The sequence below is a fragment of the Rhinolophus sinicus genome, linkage group LG06 (genome assembly GCF_036562045.2).
Source record: "Rhinolophus sinicus isolate RSC01 linkage group LG06, ASM3656204v1, whole genome shotgun sequence".
Classification (NCBI taxonomy): Eukaryota; Metazoa; Chordata; class Mammalia; order Chiroptera; family Rhinolophidae; genus Rhinolophus; species Rhinolophus sinicus.
The window spans coordinates 90,523,924-90,544,076 of record NC_133756.1 but is presented as its reverse complement, the minus strand read 5'-3'; the positions used below and the strand labels follow the sequence as shown (position 1 = coordinate 90,544,076).

Sequence of the window (20,153 nt, the reverse complement as noted above, 5' to 3'; positions counted from 1 at the left end):
TCAAGGTAATGTTGGCCTCATAAGATGATTTAGGGAGTACTGTTTCTTCTTCAATTTTTTGCAAGAATTTGAGCAGGATTGCTATTAGATCCTCTTTGAAGGTTTGGTAGAATTCACTAGTGAAGCCATCTGGTCCCAGGCTTTTGCTTTTGGGAAGGTTTTGGATGACTGATTCAATTTCATTACTGTTGACTGGTCTGTTTAGATTTTCCAGTTCTTCATGGTTCAGCCTTGGAAGGCTATATGTTTCTAAGAACTTGTCCATTTCTTCTAGGTTATTGAATTTGGTGGCATATAGTCCTTCATAGTATTCTTGGATGATCCTTTGTATTTCTGTGGTGTCCGTGATAACTTCCCCTTTTTCATTTCTGATTTTGTTAATTAGTGTCTTCTCTCTTTTTATCTTAGTGAGTCTAGCCAAGGGTTTGTCAATTTTGTTAATCTTTTCAAAGAACCAGCTCTTTGTCACATTAATTTTTTCTATTGTCTTTTTGTTCTCTATTTCATTTAGTTCTGCTCTGATTTTTGTTATTTCCTTTCTTCTGCTGACCTTGGGTTTCATTTGTTCTTTTTCTAGTTCTTTAAGGTGTAACATGAGGTTATTTATTTGGGATTTTTCTTGTTTCTTGAGATAGGCCTGTAATGATATAAATTTCCCTCTTAAAACTGCTTTCGCTGCATCCCAAAAATTTTGGTAGGATGTATTTTCATTGTCATTTGTTTCTATGTATCTTTTGATCTCTCCTCTAATTTCTTCTTTGACCTGGTCGTTCTTTAAAAGTATGTTGTTTAATCTCCATGTATTTGTGTTTTTTCCTGCTTTCTTTTTGCAGTTGATATCCAATTTCAAAGCCTTGTGATCAGAGAATATGCTTGGTATGATTTCAATCTTCTTAAATTTGCTGAGGCTGATTTTATGTCCCAATATATGGTCTATCCTTGAGAATGTTCCATGTACACTAGAAAAGAATGTATAGTCTGATGTTTTAGGAGGAAGTGCTCTATATATGTCAATTATGTCCATTTCATCTAATGTGTCATTTAGGGCTGCTATTTCGTTATTTATTTTCTGTTTGGATGATCTATCCATAGCTGTCAATGATGTATTTAAGTCCCCTAGTATAATTGTGTTTTGGTCAATTTCACCCTTTAGTTCTGTTAGTAGTTGCTTGGTATATTTCGGTGCTCCCTGATTGGGGGCATAAATATTGATGACTGTTATGTCTTCTTGTTGTATAGTCCCCTTTACCATTATGAAATGTCCATCTTTGTCTCTTGTTACCTTTTTCACCCTGAAGTCTGTTTCATCTGATATCATTATGGCTACACCTGATTTTCTCTGGGTACCATTTGCTTGGAGTGTCAATTTCCACCCTTTCACTTTGAGTCTATGCTTGTCCTTGTAGCTGAGATGTGTCTCTTGGAGAGAGCATATGGTTGAGTTTATTTTTTTGATCCAATCTGCGACTCTGTGCCTTTTTATTGGTGAGTTCAGTCCATTTACATTTAGGGTGATTATTGATATGTGAGGATTTCCTGTCATTCTATCTTTAGTTTTCTGGTAAGTCTGTGTCTCCATTGTTTCTTTGCCTTTTTGTCGTTGTCTATTATTTCTGTGTGGTGGTGTTCTATGATGTTTCCCTGTGTTTCTTCTTTTATTACAGTATATATTTCAGTTCTGGATTTTTTTGAGTGGTTACACTTAAGTTTATGTAAAAGAAAGTTTGATATTTAGAATATTCCATTTTCTTCAGCACGCTTACTTTCTCCATTCCAGTATTCCGGTTCAGGCCTTTACTCTCCCCATTTTTATGTTTTGGTTGCCACAAATTGTTCCTCTTGATGGTGGTCGAATATCTTCCTTCAGTATTTCTTATACTGCAGGTCGTGTATTAGAAAATTCCCTCAGCTTCTGTATGTCTGGAAAGGTTTTTATTCCTCCTTCTTATCTAAAGGATATCTTTGCTGGATACATCATTCTTGGCTCATAATTTCTCTCTTTCAATAGTTTGAATATTTGGTTCCACTCCCTCCTTGCTTGTAGAGTTTCTGCTGAAAAATCTGATAATAATCTATTGGACTTTCCTTTGTAGGTTACCGTCTTCTTTTCCCTGGCTGCCTTGAGGATTTTTTCTTTGTCGTTGATTTTAGAGAGCTTCTATACAATGTGCCTTGTAGAAGGCCTGTTGGGATTGATGTAATTAGGTGTTCTATTTGCTTCTTGGATTCAAGGATCCAGTTCTGTCCACAAGTTTGGGAAGTTCTCATCGACAATTTGTTTGAATATATTCTCTGTTCTCCTCTCTCTTTCTTCTCCTTCCGGTATGCCCATTATTCTTATATTGCTCTTTCTGATGGAGTCAGAAAGTTCTTACAGAGTTCTTTCATTTCTTTTAAATCTCAAGTCTCTTTCTTCTTCCATCTGTGTAATTTCCAGGTTTCTATCTTCGATGTCACTGATTCTTTCCTCCATCTGGTCAACTCTACTACCTAAGCTGGTTATTTCATTCTTAATTTCTTCTATTGAGTTCTTAATCTCCAGAAATTCTATTTGGTTCTTTTCTAAAATTTCAATCTCTTTCGCAAAATGCTCATGTTGTTCTTTGATTGTGTTTCTGAGTTCATTAAACTGCCTTTCTGTGTTTTCTTGCATCTCGTTGAGTTTTTTCAGAACTGCAATCTTGAATTCTCTGTCATTTAAGTCACATATTTCCATATCTTTAAGTTTCTTTTCTGGAGACTTTTCACTTTCTTTCTGAGCTGTCTTTTTGCCTTGGTTATTCATGGCAATTGCTGATTTATTATTTCCCTTCCTAGACATCTCCAGGAGTAGCTTCTGCAACAGGTTGATGGGAAGAGGTCTTTCTTTTGTTTTCCAGTACTTGTTGGTAGAATGTTTTATTTTCTCTACGACTGCAGCCTTTTTTTCTCTCTCACATGTAGTGCTGTTTTTTCTGCACTATTCCAGCTTCTCACACAATGCGGGCGTTCCCTGGGAGATGGGCTTCTCCTCTGTTAATAGTTCACCTGGGTCACAGGGTGCAGTGTCCTTGTGGGTATGCGGAGAGCTTTTGAAGTTCCAAAGGTCTTCCTGCACCGGATTCAGAGCCCGTGTGTTTCAGCAGTTCTGTTTACTCCCGCAGGGATCCACCCTGATAGGTGGGGCTGGGCTGGGTGAGTTGTGAGAGGTGGCCCAGAGCAATGGTGGCGACCACCACCACAGCTGGTCCTGCTTCCACAGTTCCCTCCCCTTTGCCGGAACTAGTTGGGCTGCCAATCTGTGTTTGCGGTTCACAGTTCTCAGAACAGCAAATATTCTGTTCTTTTGATCTGACACTGCTACTGTTCCGCTTCTAGCGTGGAGCATATGGGCGCGGGGCTCTGGGAGGGTAGGGAGGGGGCAGGTAGTCTCAGTGCCTAAGGCTTCGGTTCTCTGCTCCAACCGAAGTGAGGACTTAAACCGCCATTTTCAGTCTTCTTCCCTCTGTCTTTGCTCTGAGGTCTCTGCTGTGAGCGTTGGGTTCAGCCATGTTGTATGCTGCCCCCTCAGCCCTGTGGGCCATAAGCGGAGCCCTAACAGTCCGAGTTCTTCCCTCTCCCGCAGCTGCAGTAGTTCCAGGAAGCAGCGAGCTCGGCGCACTGAGCTAGGTCTGCGTCCTGTGCCCAGGAATCTCCGTCTCCGCACTTCACCCTTCCCTCCTCCCTTGCTGGCATGATTCCCCCACCTTTTGATGAATTCAGTAGTGGGCCTCTTCGTCTTGCCTATCTGCTGTGCAGGGTGTCCTTTGTGGAGTTTTAGTTGTAGTATTAGTTGTAAATTCCAGGCGAGATTTACAGAGGCTCACCGCACGCCGCCATTTTGATGACATCTCCGTGAATACTCTTTTAAATGTCATTAAAATATTCTTTTGTTGGTTTTTTCATTCTTAAATATAGTAAAATTCACTATTTGTGGTTTCACTTCTATGGGTTTTGACAAATACATAGAGTCATGCATACACCATCATTAAAGATACAGAATAGTTCCTTCATCCAAAAAATTATTTCTTGCTGTCTCTTCCCAACCTCAGCTCCTGGCAATAACTGATCTGTTTTCTGTCCCTAAAGGTTTTCCTTTTCCAGAATTTTATATAAGTTGAGTCATTCTGTATTTAGCCTTTGGGGGTCTGTTCTTTTTCACTTAGCAAGGTACATTTGAGATTCAGCCATGATGCTGCATGTATCACTCCTTGCTATTTTGTTACTTCCATCAAACTATTTACTACTTGATTTACAAAGTAGAGCTTTTATTTATGCTTGAACCACCTTCCACAGTAGTGTATTTTATTCTAACATTGATATTTTCACCTTTTGTAACCTTTATCATTTTTATAGTTTGAATTATATTCTCTTTTGTCTCTAGTCTGTTATGTTTTCCTAATATGAATGCACTGCTTTCTAAGGAGATTTAAATCTATTGCACATTTCTCCTGTGTTAGAATTCTGTTTGGGGAAAGCAGAAGAGTACTTAAGGAGGATGAGACCAAACTGCTGGCATGTCTTTTCCCAGTTTGCACAGTTCTGTTAGTAATGATGATAAACATTATTGTAAACTTCTTCACGTGCTTTTCTCATTTAATGCTCACAATAACGATGGATGTTAGATGGCAGTGTTTGGATTACATACAGATACATGTACTCCCTGAGTGAGTAAATTATCTAAGAATATACAGACACTGGTGGAACTATCAAATCAGGGTCTTGGGATTCAAAGTGTTCATTATTGTGAGAAGAATGGCAAACCGGACTTGTAATTTGTATTTTATTTAATACTTAGTGTAACTTTTCTCTGGAAAGAAGAGAAGGAGAAGTAAAGATGAATGGAATGCAGTATTATTTAATAGGATATTACAAAATTGTAGCATTCTCAGTATTCTGTAAGGTTCTGGGAGATATTCATATATTAAGTAAACAAGTGAGTAAGCAATTTAGGAAAAATAATAAATTTTGTGCAAGGCAGTCTTAGAAGAAATGTAATTTTTCTAAAAGTCTTTAAATTAAAGTTAAAATGCTGAATCATAGTTTCTTTTGCTGTGCTGTCGCGGACTACACTTATTTTACAGCAATGCTCAGTACACAGTAAGTGTGCAGCCAACAGGTGTTGAGTGAATATTCCAAATTCTGAAGATACTTCCAGATTTGGGACTTGCTCTTTGAGGCTGTGAATATTCATGTGACAGTCCTTTGTCTGCCATTTTTAACTATGTTCATTTCATGTATAATTTATAGTGTCTCTTCATAGTCCTTCAATCAAACATTCCTGTTATTTTGGAATGCTTGGAAAACATAAAGAAGATACCGAGTGGAATTCTGTTAAACTCCACCAAATTTAAGAGGGAAATTCTGTAAACAGGTGGCCTTTGCCTAAATTTTCCTACTTGTTCCCTTGGATATTGCTTTTAGCATTCTCCAATATCCCACGACCCCTTTGTCTTCTCAGATTCCTATATGATTAGGTGGCCAGAGCTGAAATGCGTTACCTTCCTCTCATTCGCTACTCCTGTCCTAGAAATGCTGGCTGTTTGGAAGGACAGAGGTGTTGAAGAATCCAGGGCCCTTAATAAAAGTTGAGGTTTTTAAGTACAGTTCAGCCAGTACATACTAGAAGTGCACAAAATACACACTTTGACCAGGTACCAAAGAACCAAGTACATAAATCAGCATTAGGTCCAACATTACCATTATGGAATAAATTTCTAGGACACAGAATAAACTCAAAATATTCTGAAATATTTCTATTAGTTTTACAACATTACTAGCAGGAACAGTGATTTCATAGCACTGTCAGCTGCTCCTGTGTTTACTAGTTTGCACATTTGCCTTAGAAGATAGATGCTCACTTTCTATCAGTGAGAACAAAATGTATTTTGTTCCTTTTTCTCTAAAATTTTCTTCACAATCTTTACATTGTTTTTCAGGATCAGAAATAGTTTATCATGAATTTTGAAATATTTCCTCAGGAAATTTTGAAGTGTCAAAGTTGACAGTCTGCTTTTTAATTCATACAGTATGGGAAGACTTCTTTTTAACAACCCTAAATAGAATTAAATAACTAAAATCTAAATAGAATTTTTTATTTTTAATTGAGGAATATTGGGGAACAGTGTGTTTTTCCAGGACCCATCAGCTCCAAGTCAAGTCATCGTTTTCAATCTAGTTGTGGAGAGCGCAGCTCACTGACCCATGTGGGAATCAAACCAGCAACCTTGCTTTAATGAGCACCATGCTCTAACCAACTGAGTCAACTGGCCGCCCCTAAATAGTATTCTTAAAGCTTATTTTATTCTTATGAATGCTATATTGCATACAGGAAGGCAATAAAGATAATCCTTTATGTTTAGACTTTGAATTAATTTCTTCACTAATAATCACTGGCTGACCAGCAAGCATGCCCATTCATTCCTTCATTCATTGCATGCAATATGGCTTCCACCTCCACTCCCTAGTAAAGTAATTGAAATTAAGTCTCATTCCCTTTTATTTTATAAACATTTAAGGCCTTTGGCCTAATAAAATTTACTGTGGTGCTAAGTGATGATCTCTTACTTTCTGTATAGTACAAAAAAATAATCTTTTCTTTCACCCTCATATCAACCCTCCTCTCCATTTCTCAGAGATGTTCTAGAGTTCTGTAACATTGTTTTTAATAAAGCTTCAAGTGTCTTATATTTCTTATTGAGACATATTTTGCTCTCTCAATTTTAACAGGATTTCATTTGTGTTTTTGCTTTTGCTATGGTTGTAAATGTCTCAGAAAGAAAAAGAAATAAGGAAATACAGCATGTATTTTATGAGCCCTGGTGATTGAAAGTTGGCTGGATGTAGTATAATAAAAAATATACTTGGTCTTTGTGCCTGGTTCCTGACAACTCCTAAAACCTTTGGAATTTCCTAATAGGACTTTCTTATTCATAAGGAGCCTGTCCAGCACTCATGAGTTTATGCTAATGAAGTGACTCAGGGTGGGGTCTCTAGACAGCTTCAGAATGGGGCTGGTCACCAGAAAGACCAAACCTGATTAGAGGATGGGAACTTTAAGCCCCACCTCCTGGGAGGAAGCTGGGGCTGGAAATTGAGTTACCAGGACTCTTGAACAATAAGATTCCACAACTTCCAAGTTGATGAATGTAATGGTGTGCTGGGAAGGTGGTTCACCTGGAGAAGGCACAGAAGCCCTGCACCCCACCCTTCTCTATACCTGGCTATGCATGTCTTCCATTTGGCTGTTCCTGGATTGTGTCCTTTAATAATTAAACTGGCAATCATAAGTAAAGCACTTACCTGAGTTCTGGGAGTCATTCTAGAGAGTTATCAAATCTGAGGGAGGCAGAGGTGAGAATCCCTGAATTTGTAGTCAGCCAGGCTAAAGTGAGGTAGTTTGGAGAACCCGTTTGCAGCTGGCTTCTGAAATGTGGGTTTTCTGGTGGGACTGAATCCTTTACCCGTGGGGTCTGTTCCAACTGTGCATAGTGTCAGAATTGAATAGAGTTGTTGGACACTCACTTGGCACTGGAGAATTGGTGTTGAAGAGATACCACGTGTTTGGTGTCAGAAAATACCACAGACCAGAGAAGAGGAAGTAGAAGAGGATTCTAGTAGAGAAACAGCAAGTGGGAAGACTGAGGTGACAAGGGGCTTGACTTGTTCCAGGACCTAAAAGAAAGTGTGGCTTAAAGAGTTGGAACCAGATGATACACAGTCAGATTTGAAACTTAATTTTTGTTTTAAAAAAAGCAACATTTTATTTACAACACAGAGAATTGAAGTGATCAGGAGGAGAGGAAGAATGGTTACAGGAAGACTCACTAGGAAGCTGGTGCATTATTCATGCAAGAGAGAAGAGAGGCTTGGGGGACAAGGGTAGTGAAAGTGGAGGTGAACACACACAAATTGACGTAGAGAGCACCCCTGTGTGTTTTATGAACCTTAGAAAATGTGCTTAATGCTGAAGAAATAATTGTACAAACAGCAAATCCAAAGTTTTAATGGTAAAAGTTGAGATTCAGAGTGATTTAGGAGAAGACCTAGCATAAGTCCAGGTTCGTGTGACATTGGTTACTTTATTTAGTCATCTGAATCAGTTTCTTAATTTTGAAAATGGGAGCAATAATTCTTTTTCTTCCTGCTTCATAGGATTTGAAGATCAAGTAAGATAATTATGTCAGAGCCCTTCATACATCTGTTGTAGGACATGGCCACTTGTCACCTGTGTTTCTTCCCATCATCAAAACTGAAAACAGTATAACAGCTAGCTGGGTTACATTTCTTTTTTGGATATTTTCATCTGCCCTACTTATAATTGAGTTCTCCAAATAACTATTTTAGGAAAAGTCATTCCTATTTTAGGTGAAATATTTTCCACAGAAGTTCTGAAACTACATTTCAGGAACAGCCAGTTCTTAAAGGTGACCCTGATCTCTTTGTGTGACCTAGTTTTTTTAAAAATAATTATTATTTCTCAAGGCCTTAAGAGAGGAATGTGGATGTGACAGTAGTGGTTCTTGGTTCTTGTTTTGATCTGGGAGGGCGGAGAAAGATGGGAGCATGATTAGTCAGTTGAGGGAGAGGTAGTTGCAGCTTTCTAACCTGGAAGTACCTGAAAAGAGAGAGGCATGTTGATGGATCCATAATCAATACGCTACATGTTCGGAGATCTGTGAGTTGAGGGCAGCATCCTGTCAGATGTTAGTTGTTTAGCAGGGCCGGGGTAGTCAATGCAGTCTTGACTGGCTGTTCCCTAGAAATAGCAGAACCTGGCTTTCATTTTACTGCTTATGTGGGTAACTATCCTAGAACAGTTTCCTTTATCATCAGGGCAGGGACTTTCTTACTCACTGAACATATACAATTATGCTTCTGTGCATGTTGATTCTCGAATAAGTATATTATGTACCCACATTGCCCATGGAATCTAGTTGGTTCTCCCTTCTTAACAGCTCTCATACCTGTCTGTCCCCTACCTTCATGTCCATTGCCACGTCCTTCATTGAATCCCTCCTCTCACTTGGATAACTGTAGTTTTTAAACTGATATCCTACTTTCAAATATTATACCCTCCAATTGCCCATTCCATTGCTGCCAGGGTGCAGTATCTCTAAGGTACAAATTTAATTACTCTCCTGCTAAAATACTTAAGTTGTTCCCTTTTACTGACAGAAGTGAGTCTCCAGCAAGGGTGTCCTAACATACTGAGGTGTCACAATCAGTTGGGAGGTGATAGGTATATCAGTATTTGTGCTGTCTTGCATGAAAATTAGGTCAGAAAGAGATAAAAATGATTGTGCTGCCATATTTATAAATTATTTTTTAAATGATTCATGAAATCACAAGGATAGAGACAGCAGCTAGAATGTCCATTTTCTTTGCTACCTTGTATACCATGTTTCCCTGAAAATAAGACCTAACCAGAAAAGAAGCCCTAGCATGATTTTTCAGGATGATATCCCCTGAACATAAGCCCTAATGCATCTTTTGGAGCAAAAATTAATATAAGACCCAGTCTTATTTTCGGGAAAACACAGTAGCTAGAAAAAGCATACTTCTAAACTAGACCTCCCCAGAAAGGCACAGTACTTTTCTCTAGAATGTGTTCATTATGGCAAAATCCTCTTGACTTAGTAACTTTTATTTATGCTTTGTGTTTGTTGTAGATTCTAGTATTTTTGTTTATTTTTAAATAAGCAAAAGGCATTAATAGAGGCCCATTATACTTTTCATAATAAATATATTATATATTTTATAGTTCTATATTTCTAATCATTCAAAGAATGAACCAAAAGATAAAAAAGATCAATATAAAAATTTCTTTTTTCCATCATCCCTATCCTTTTAGAGAAGTTATGTTTTTGAAAGGGGTGATTGTCAACTTAAATTCATTTGTCACTGTCATGAATTGAGGAGTGTAATAAAAGCTAAAGGGGCATATTAAGTGGTATTAGGTGCTAAAATAGAGGTAAATGAAACATTCTGCTTGAGGTGTCTGAATACAGATCTCAAAGCCAACAGAACAGCTAGAAATTAGGGGAATCCCCAGAAACAAGGAAACTGCAGAAGGTGAGACCAACTCTGCCTAAATCCTTGGCTGAGTGTCACATTTCACAGGGTAAGGGAGAACCACAGGAAATCAGGCTAAAAAAGCAGCAAATAGAAGCCACAAGAACAAAACAGAGATATAAGCAGCTGAGTACCATGGGTTAGAAAAAGTTTGCAGTTTGAATCAAAGCAAGATAACTATTAGAATACAACTTCAGTAGTCCTCAGAAAAACCAGACAGAATTGAGTGTTTTTATATTATCTACAGTGTCTAGTTGTCTACAAAAATATTTACATGCAGTGAAGGAGGAAAATGTGATCTATGTCCAAGAAAAAGGCAATGGAAACTTTCAGCCCAGATTTGAATTTAGCAAAGACTTCCAAGCAGCTATTTTAAAAATATGTTCAAAGAGTTAAAGGAAAATATAGTATGAATGAATAAACAGGTAGGTCATCTCAACAGAGCTGTGTAAACTATATTTAAAACTTTAAAACAAAACAAAAATAAATGTGGAAGTCCTAGAGCTGAAAAGTACAATTATTCTAAAAAAAAAAAAAAATTGCTAGGTGGGCACAAAAGCAGTTTTGAGATGTCAGAAGAAAGGAACTGCAAAACCTAAAGACCCAGTAAAATGACCCTGTCCAAAGAACAGAAAGAAAAAAGATTGAAGAAAAATGAACAAAACCTAAAAGAACTGGGAAGTAGTCCAATATACCTACTCTTGCAATCATGGAAGGAGAGATGAGAAAGAAGCATAAAAATATTTAAAGAAATAATGGCCCCCAAAATTTCAATTTAGTAAAAACCATTAATTGATAGATCCAAGAACATCGGAGAACCCCAAGAAGGATGAATACAAACAAAACCATTCCTAGACATATCATAGTCAAACTGCTATATAATAAAGAAAATTTTGAAAGCAACCAGAGGAAAATGACACGTTTTCATTTCAAGGAAAAACCTGAAAATTATTGTTGCTAATTATAAAATTTGAACGTTTAAGAAAAATTTAGAATGTTGGAAAATTTTATTTACCAGTATTTCTCAATTTTACTTTGGAAAACTTGTAATTATTAAAAGCTTTCCAATACTTTGAAAAACATTTCTTGTGATATTGATGGTGATATTAACAAACATGATTTTTAAAAATATTGTATAATGAAATGTGTCAACATATGAAGATCCATATAAGGAAGATCTGCATAGTTAAGTGAACCAGTATTTTCCAAATAGCAAATGCATGATGTTCCGAAATCATTCACTGATAAAAGAGCCATTCAAAATGCAAAGTAGACCAATGGATTTTAATGTAACAGCACAAAAAGATTATTGATATGGCTTCAGATTCCATATTGCAACTAATTTTTAAGAAACTACCACTCATAAAGATTTGTTGTGGTATCAAAGAAGAGTAACTGCAATTATCTGAAAAGGCTATTATTAAATTACTACTCCCTTTCCCAAATACGAGTATCTGTCTCTGTGAGACTGATTTTCCTAATATACTTTAACCAGAAAAAATCAAATGCAGACGCAAACTTGAGGATTTAGCTATCTCCTTTAAGTTAGACATTAGAGTAATTTGCAAAAATATAAAACAATGTTCTTTTATTTCAGAAATTACAGCTATTTTTCATTAAAATATGCTATTTATGTTAATTAGTAGTGTTTTATTATTTTAAATGAATAAACTTTTAAAAACAAATCTTAGTTTTCAATTTCTAATACAGTAAATGTCAGTAGCTCTTTAGAGTCCTTCATACTTTTTAAGTGTAAAGATTACCTAAAACCAAAAAAGTTGAGAATTTTTTTGAGTCTGCCTCTTCACCTTCAGACAGCAAATTCCTTTGAGAGCATCAGACTGGAAATTGGGAATATCTTGTAGCTCAGACTAGTGTTCTTGAATATATGATGACATTCAATTTTTGCTGATATTCTTGATTATTTTCAAGTAGACATATAGTATGCGTCAAGTGTGCTGCTTACTGCTTCTGATGGCAGTCTTTTTCTTCCCCTCCAATATTTGTTTCCAGACATTTTATTTTTAGCAGGGAGCTTTACCAGAAAAGCAATAAGGGAATTTTGCAGTGGTGACTAATCCTTGTTTTCTTTACATCTTCCTCCTTTTGTTATGGTTAGAGGTTATGAAGGGAGAGTTGTGCAGAAGTGTTAGTGGAATTCCACAGTGGCCTGCAGTCAATTGCTACACTATGTTGAGTTGTTTTCAGTGTCTGGAAAAGAGCATTAAACAGTTGAAAACAAAGAATCATTGAAGTTTATCTTGCCTGGTGTAAAGAATTACAAAGATGGCAACTGAGAGAAACTTATCCAGATTTTTTCTTGTTAGTCCTACTTATAATTTGTTAAATGCATGTGGAAATGCTTGTTTGTGTTTCTTATCTACTAAGTAACAAAACCAGTGTGCCAGAAATAAATTTGTTATAGGGGTTATTTATTACATAAATGTGTAGTAAGTTTATTTTAGCATTACTTTGTTCTTTGACAAAAATAAACTACCATAAAAAGCAAAAAAATGCCATCTGCCAACCTAGTTGTATGAAACTGGATAGTCCCCAATTTCTTCAATGTGTTACTTTTCTTATCTCTTGGTATTCCTTCCCTTTTTCCATTGTTCTTAGTGACTTTATACTTATAATTGAATGTAGAAGACCCTTTACTATTAATGAACTTGTATGTATCTGATTGTTATTTTAAGACTTAGATTATTATGGTTATAAAATGATCCAAATCATCAGACAAAAAGAATGTCTGTACTCTACCTTCTGGCCTTTTATATTTTCACCTAATATTTTTGGTAGTTTTGAAATTTAAATGTGTGTGGATAGGAGCACTGAAATAACTTTATTTTATACTTTTTCCTCTGATAGTTGAGTTATATAGAAGTAATAAAACTGACAGTTTTTCACCATATTGTTTTTCAGTGACTTAATAGTCTTTTGGAACCATATTTTATTTCATTTTATTTCTGAAATGATATGAGTTTTCTTTCTCTTTGCAAATGATGATGGTTCTGAAAGTCACATAGAGGCTTTCACCAGAATAGAAGGCTTCTAATTTGAGGATCTCAATTAGAGGGTTATTTATTTGGTTCTACAAATAAGACCTGATTATCGTCTGTTTTCTTAAACCACAATTTCGCTTGTGTTTTCTTAGTCCAAAGATGAAGAAGAAGCCTTTCTGGATTGGAGCGATGATGATGATGATGGATTTGATCCAAGCACACTTCCAGATCCAGACAAGTACAGAAGCTCTGAAGAATCAGATAGTGAAGATATGGAAAATAAAATTAGGTATGTTTTTACCATTGGTAGCATTAAGTATATGGGTCTTCTCCTTTTAATCCAAAAGATGTTGTAGAGACGAATGTTTCATGTTCTCATCATCATTTTAAGGGTTCTGTTATTTTTTCTGTAAATCCTGTTAACAGATATAACAGTGTTGTAAAAGTTGTATTTTTCTTTTGCTATTCTTTTTTTGTTATGTCTTACTTTCTGAGTCCTTTATGCTTAAGCATTTGATGCACTGGGGTATATTTAATGCAAACAGGCAGAATTTTATTTTGATTTCATTTTCAAAGGACACTGTTGAGAATGTTGTTAAAAATGTCTCTCTGAATTTTAAATACTTTGATATAAAATTAAGTAACAAATACATAAAATAATGAAAAACAGCCCTTAATAATTTCTCTCATTTAAAATCTGTTCATTTGTAATGTGGACTTATTTGCTACCATGTCAAAAACAGATGAAATGTGATTAATTGAATAATATAATAGTATGACTTGCTCAGCATTTATTTTCAAAGTGCTGTGTATTAGATAAGATTGAGATTCTATTGGTTTAAAAGTTGAGGACATTGTTTTGCATGGACATTCTAAATCAATGCTCCTGTTTAAGAGAAGATAGGTACTAATGACAGATGAAGTTAATATGATTGAGGAAAGAGCAAGCTTGATGGAGCCCCAAAATGTTAGCACAGGTTTAGAGTTGGAGAAATAGGCCACAGAGAGCTATAATATGGTTTTAAGTAAGAACAACATTATGGAAAGATCTCAAAAAAATTATCTCCTTAGGAGAAAATGCTATATGAAGATCATTTCAGAGTTACTTTTCATTTTATTCTTGCGTTCATTGAAACATAATTATTTTGTAATTGTGAAGTGACATCCAAAATGCAGTCTTCCCAAGTGATTCCAGAAACTTGAGACATTTGCTATTGGACACGTACGTAGTGGACATAATGCCTTTCTAGTATTTGCCGACAAGGTAGTAGAGTAGACATAAGCTTTACTACCTCAAGAGGCAACACAGGTGAAAACAATTTGATTAGGATTTAGAAACATATGTATGCCATAACGGTTAAATAATTTAAGTTCAGGGCATAGTTCTAATCTTTATAAATTGACTTTTAAGAGTGAACATACACACTTTGCTTTCGAAAGTTCCTTGGTGCACATGTCAAGACCTTGATGAACTACTAATATGGTCAAGTTTGTTGCCCCTTCTGTTCTTATGTAAATGTTTCTCTTTCAGGGTGGTTTATGGGAATCTCATTTTGATAGATGTGATCTGACTTGACACATATGACTTTCTATCATTAACTTCCAAATGTTTCTGTGTAATTTTACTCTCTGGAAGGAACATTAATTGGTTCTTACAGTTGGTTATGCAACCATATTTTGCACATCTATCTAACATACCTTTAAAACATAGAACCAGCCTTTGAAGTAATTGTCAAGATGTCAGCATTCCTTCTGTATCTGATTCATAAGGATTTTGTTCCTAACATTTTTTATGATAGTTTCTGAGTCATCCATAATCAATGTGCAGCAGATACTTTGTTTCATTCTCCAGGCATTTTGTACCCTCATAGTGACATTCCCTGCTACCACATAGTTCATGTGACTTGTTCTCTAATAGCTTCATGTGTTTCATTCTCTTAATTAGCCTGTAAATGCTTTGTAGCTAGAAACTCTCTCTGTACCAACACTTCCAGCTCCAGCCTCTACTCCTGTCCCCACCGTTAATGTCATAGGCCTAACGAAGACCCTGAAATATTTGAATTGATTAATTGATTGATGAAAGAGATTTATAGAGTAAAAAAGAGAAATATAATGATAAACAGCTATGCAGTTGGTCTTAAAAGCTTAAATGATATAGGAGATGACAGAATAGATGGTTGGAGAATCGGAAGCCAAGTTCAGATAGTGTAATGGTGGTGGACAAGAAGGTAGAAGTGCCTTAGGATGCCAAAGCATCTTAACTTAAAGATAAGGGTTCAGATGGAAAATATTTAAACATTACATGAAAATTAAAATAGTTTTAATGGTAAGCACAGCTGGTAACTCTGCATTAGTGGAGATTGAAATGAACTGGTAAACTTGTTTTAAGCTAAGGAAAAAATTATCTTTTGTTGAAAAGAATATCAGCAGAGCTTTATTCCCTTAGCCCATTTAAAGGGATTCTTAGCAGTTTGTCTTTTGTCTATCAACAGTGACTATATATAGTCTAACCACTTCTTCTTATAGATGAAGAAACCAAGGCGTAATTTGTCTGCGATCACGATACAAGATAGGGACAGATCAGTGTGAATTGCCGATATCAAATTGATTGCCTAGTTCTAATATTCCAATCAGGTTATATAGCATTACTCTAGCATTAGGAGAGGTAGCGCAGGAAAACTTCCTGAAGATAAATTTGAGGTCATTTGGCTGAAGACCTGATCCATGCACTGTAGGATAGATTTAACTAGACTATGGTTTCCCAGCTTTAGCATTATTGACATTCTGGCCCAGATAACTCTTTGTTGTTGTTGGTGGTGGGGGCTTGGGGATGATTGTAGATGGTATAACATTGTACTTGGTAGAACCACTAGCACCTCCCCAGTTGGGACAACCAGAAATAATCCTTAGACATTGCCAGATACCCCTTGGCGAGCAGAATCTCCCACAGTTGAGAAACACTGAACTAGACCCAGGGTGGCAGGTATACATTACTGGTGCTTAATTTCCCCATCCTTCATCCAGAATAGGACTTGTCTATCATTCCTTTCCATTTAGCCCAAGCAGTCCTTCCCAGTACATCCTCTATCAATCAGCTGTGTTTGCTACACCAGGTGAGACCTATGTGCTATTCCTGGAGTAGAAGGCAGGGTTTAGGGTAAGTTACAAGCAGTAGTCTACATGTGAAATTTTTGTTTATACTCTTATTTCCATTTCCCCCCCTATTCCTTCTCTTTTAAAATTACTTCAGTAGCAATGAATAAAGATATATGTAAACTAAACCCAAAATTGTTTTGGATAAGAAAAAGTATTCACAAGTAAATCCATATACACTAGAATTTTGACAGTAATAATTGCTAATGCTATTTATGTAATATTAGTGCCAGTACAGTGTTCCCAGTGTTCCTGTATTGTTCCCGTTTGGCTATATCTTTTTTCTTTGTCTCATAAACATGACTAGATGCTAAGATTTGTGATGTCGACTTTAGAGGGTCCTTGCCATGTGTTCATGGATTTTATTTGATGCATTGTTTCTAACTTCCACTCAATAATTGTAGGAACAGCTAGAGTTCCTGCCTCTTGGTCATCTTTGCTCTCCCAGTAGGTTATTCTCTGAGTATTAACTTTGCATTTTCAGATATGAATTTTCTCTTAAGGGACTAGATACACTAATTAGAAAATGGCTGTTAGTCCCAAAATAACTAGCATGAGCTAGTTTACTTACTTTGAAAGTTTTCTCTGGGTATTTCTTTTTCCTTCACCTTGGTGACATCCATAAATATTCAATATCGGTAACACTTTTGTGTCTCTACATGGAAAGACACTTAGTAGGAAATAGGCAAAAAAGTGCCAGATTTAATGGAAAATGACTGAATTTGGGGTCAGTAATTCCTCCTCAGAGAGGTGTGATAGGGTTTTAAAGAGTTTGTACCTCTCTCCTTCTCAGCTCAGTCAGTGCACAGCCACAGTAGAGTTTAAACCATCCCCAACCCTCCAGAAATATCAGAATTGTCGTCTCTCACACCGAGATTCCAGAGGGATGCTGATTTGCGAGATTCAATTCCTTTAAGTCAGCATGACAAAAAGAGATGTCTTGCTTATGATATGGTCCCAGGGACGATGAAAATAATGTGGCCCTGAGTTCCTTTCAAGGACTTTTAAGAATGCTGCCATTAATAGTGCCATTATTCTCAGATACAAAGCTGAGAAGTAGAGGGAATGGGTAATCTACCCATAGTACAGAAGGATGTCATTCAGCTGGGTTGTCAGCAGCAGATGCCCAACTTAGTCAGAGGCTCTAAGCATTTGTGTGCTTTTTCAAAACAAGTATAGAAGGGAGACTTTGCTTTGATGCTCTCCAGTTTCTTTCCTCATCTTTATCCTTGTTACATATTGGTCCAGGATGTGTTTTACGCTGTGGCTTTCACTTCTGGTTTCCCCTTTGGAACTGTGAAATTTAGCATTGGTAGAATTAATACAAGATGTTACAATTTGTTGTTATTGTTATTAAAATAGAAACAGAACAATTTGGTAGGAAACCTAGCTCTTTGTTGCAGTGGCCTTCGTGACATAGAATTCATTGGTCTGCTAGGAACTATATAGAATCATATGTTCTGGTCTCCAGTGAGTTTTCATATAGGCTTTTATACCTTTTGAGGAAAAAAGACCTCAAATATTGCAATGGTCTTTTTGCTCATACGTGACTTTTCATGTCTTTATCTCCCAATTAGTCCATATAGTGTAGTTATACTGCTTTCACAATAAAAAGATTTTGACAAGTTTCTGTATGTGGTGCCAAGAACTGGAGTAAGAACCTTCGGCATTATTTAAATCACATTCTACTTAAGAGTTAAAAATATCCACTTGATCTGTTAGTCTCTAGCTTGTAATATTTCCTCCATCCATTCTTCCAAGTAAGAAGTTTTTAAATAACTATCATGTGCCAGTCAAGGTGATTTTAGGTACAGAGGATAAAACATTAAGCAAGAAAAATACTTTCCTGCTTTCATAGTTTGTAGTTCAGTGGCATTTACAAGTTGCCCAGCAGGAACTGCAATACGATATGATGGGTGTAAGTGCTGTGATTTGTACCCAGGGGAAGTAGTGGGGAGGAGGGGAGGTTGGGAATGAACTTGGAGGACACCTAAGTGATGGACCTGCTGAATCTGAAAGCGCTTCCTAAAGGGAGGTGACATCAAAGTTAAATCTGAAGTAAGTTTAAGTCTTAGCTGAGCAAGGAGAAGGGTAACCACCCTTCTAAAGACTGTGGCCTTTGACATGAGGGAAGAGTGTTTTTAACCAAATTATAATTAAACCCACTTTCAATAAAATTGTTCCTTTTAGCTGTGCCTCATAAGCTGAGAGATTTGGTTCTGAGCATGTTATCTAAGATTAATTTTTGTATATATAGTAGCATTCATCATGTTTGGTTTACGGCCATCTTCCTGTGAATTGCTAATGATGTGAAAATTTGCAAAGCGTGGAATATGATGAAAAAGAGCAGCTGGATGTTCCAGATATTCATTATCCAGTCAAATTAAGTTTTTAATATTTATAATCTTAACCTTTTTCAAACAAAAAAACAAGGAAAAGGTTGTGGTTAGACTCTTCCTGACTTATATCAATCTTTTCTTCACAGACCATGGTCTCTGGCTAAGGCAGGTTGCTTTATAAAGAATTATTTTATGGTGTGGGGTGTTTGGTAGGTGGCACAGGACCAATTAATTACATCTGTAGTTTGTACTGAGACTATTGGCACAATTTAGACATGGTAACTTCTCTATGGATTGATACCTTTTCCTGTTTAGAATATATGTTTCACATCTAATATATTTAAATAGCTGTTCTTTTTTGCCTAGTCTGACACAGCTCTGAATCAAAAGACTGATCAAGGATTTTTGTCTGTTTTTTCATTTGTTTGGAGTTTTTGTTTTGCTTTTAAAATCTGTTCCATATGAGTTGACTGTTTTTGAGGAAATTTGGCTATTTTTAAGATGAATCTCTTACGTGGAGGAGATGGACCATTTTCATCTCTGTGGTTTCTCCTAATGTTGTTCTGTGACATCGCTTCAGTAAACTGCCCAGCAACTACTCTTCCAAGATGTTATAGTCAGCTTTGTAATATATGGATGGCTTTTCACCTGAAAAAGAAATGGGTATGAGGCAAAGATGAATTTCTGGGGAAGGAAAATTCCCAGAAAGCATGTCCATTTCCTTCGTAACTGTATTTGATTGGGGCTGGGTATGACATATTATATATTTTATATAAATTCTAGTGGAATTACTGGTGCCAAATACAGGAGATGATTTTTTAAAAAGGATTTTTCTCACTCAAAGTCTAGGTGATTGTTAAAAGAAAAATACTTATTGACTATAGTTTCCACTTACTTGAATCTCTGTTCATTGGTGAATCTTAATTGTGTGTGACAGATGTGGAAAGAAGTCCAGTCAGCTTAATGGCATATTGACAGTTGTGTTTGCCATTCTTTGCTTTTACTCTTTTTAATTTCAGGAGATTTATTCCTGATTCCTGTATGTCTGACAACTTTCGAGAGAAAAATCTCGATCATCTCTTCTTATTTGCAATATACAATTTCCATGAACTATCAAATTTCATAGAGCTTTTATCAGAACTTAACATGAATTGTGGATGACAGGAGGAGTTAATTTACTTTAAGTTGTGTTGCTTTTGTCTTTCTCCATTTTGCCATTGTCCTGAAAACAAGACAAGAATATCCTGTGTGATATATATATAGCATAAATAGAGAAACTTTCCAAGTCAGATTGTTGGGGTGGAGGTGGGGAAAGGCAATATTGTTTGCCTTTGGACTTTTAGGGGAAAGGTTTCTACTCATTGAAGGAGGAAAGTATTATTTTGGGGGGAGAGGGTTGGGGAGAGGAGGGCATATTTTCAGAATCTTAGGGTTTCAGAAGCACCCAGATTTGACCTTACTTGCAGTCTTAGTTTTTGCCCTGGACTTTCTACTTCTCTATCATGTAGCCACCCCACTGAAGAACTGTCACTCGATGACAGTTATGAGTTTGTCATGTTTCAGAAGT

The 20,153-nt window shown here is 36.4% G+C and overlaps 1 protein-coding gene across 2 annotated transcripts in view; it reads left to right on the top strand.

Moving 5' to 3' along the window:
* DDX10 (DEAD-box helicase 10) overlaps positions 1–20,153 on the top strand; it is a 289,111-nt gene that overhangs the window by 249,354 nt on the left and 19,604 nt on the right. For both annotated transcript variants that reach the window (XM_019714905.2, XM_019714904.2), the window contains exon 17: positions 13,247–13,383. In XM_019714905.2, coding sequence (XP_019570464.2) covers positions 13,247–13,383 — 137 coding nt within the window. The remainder of the gene's footprint in view (positions 1–13,246; positions 13,384–20,153) is intronic.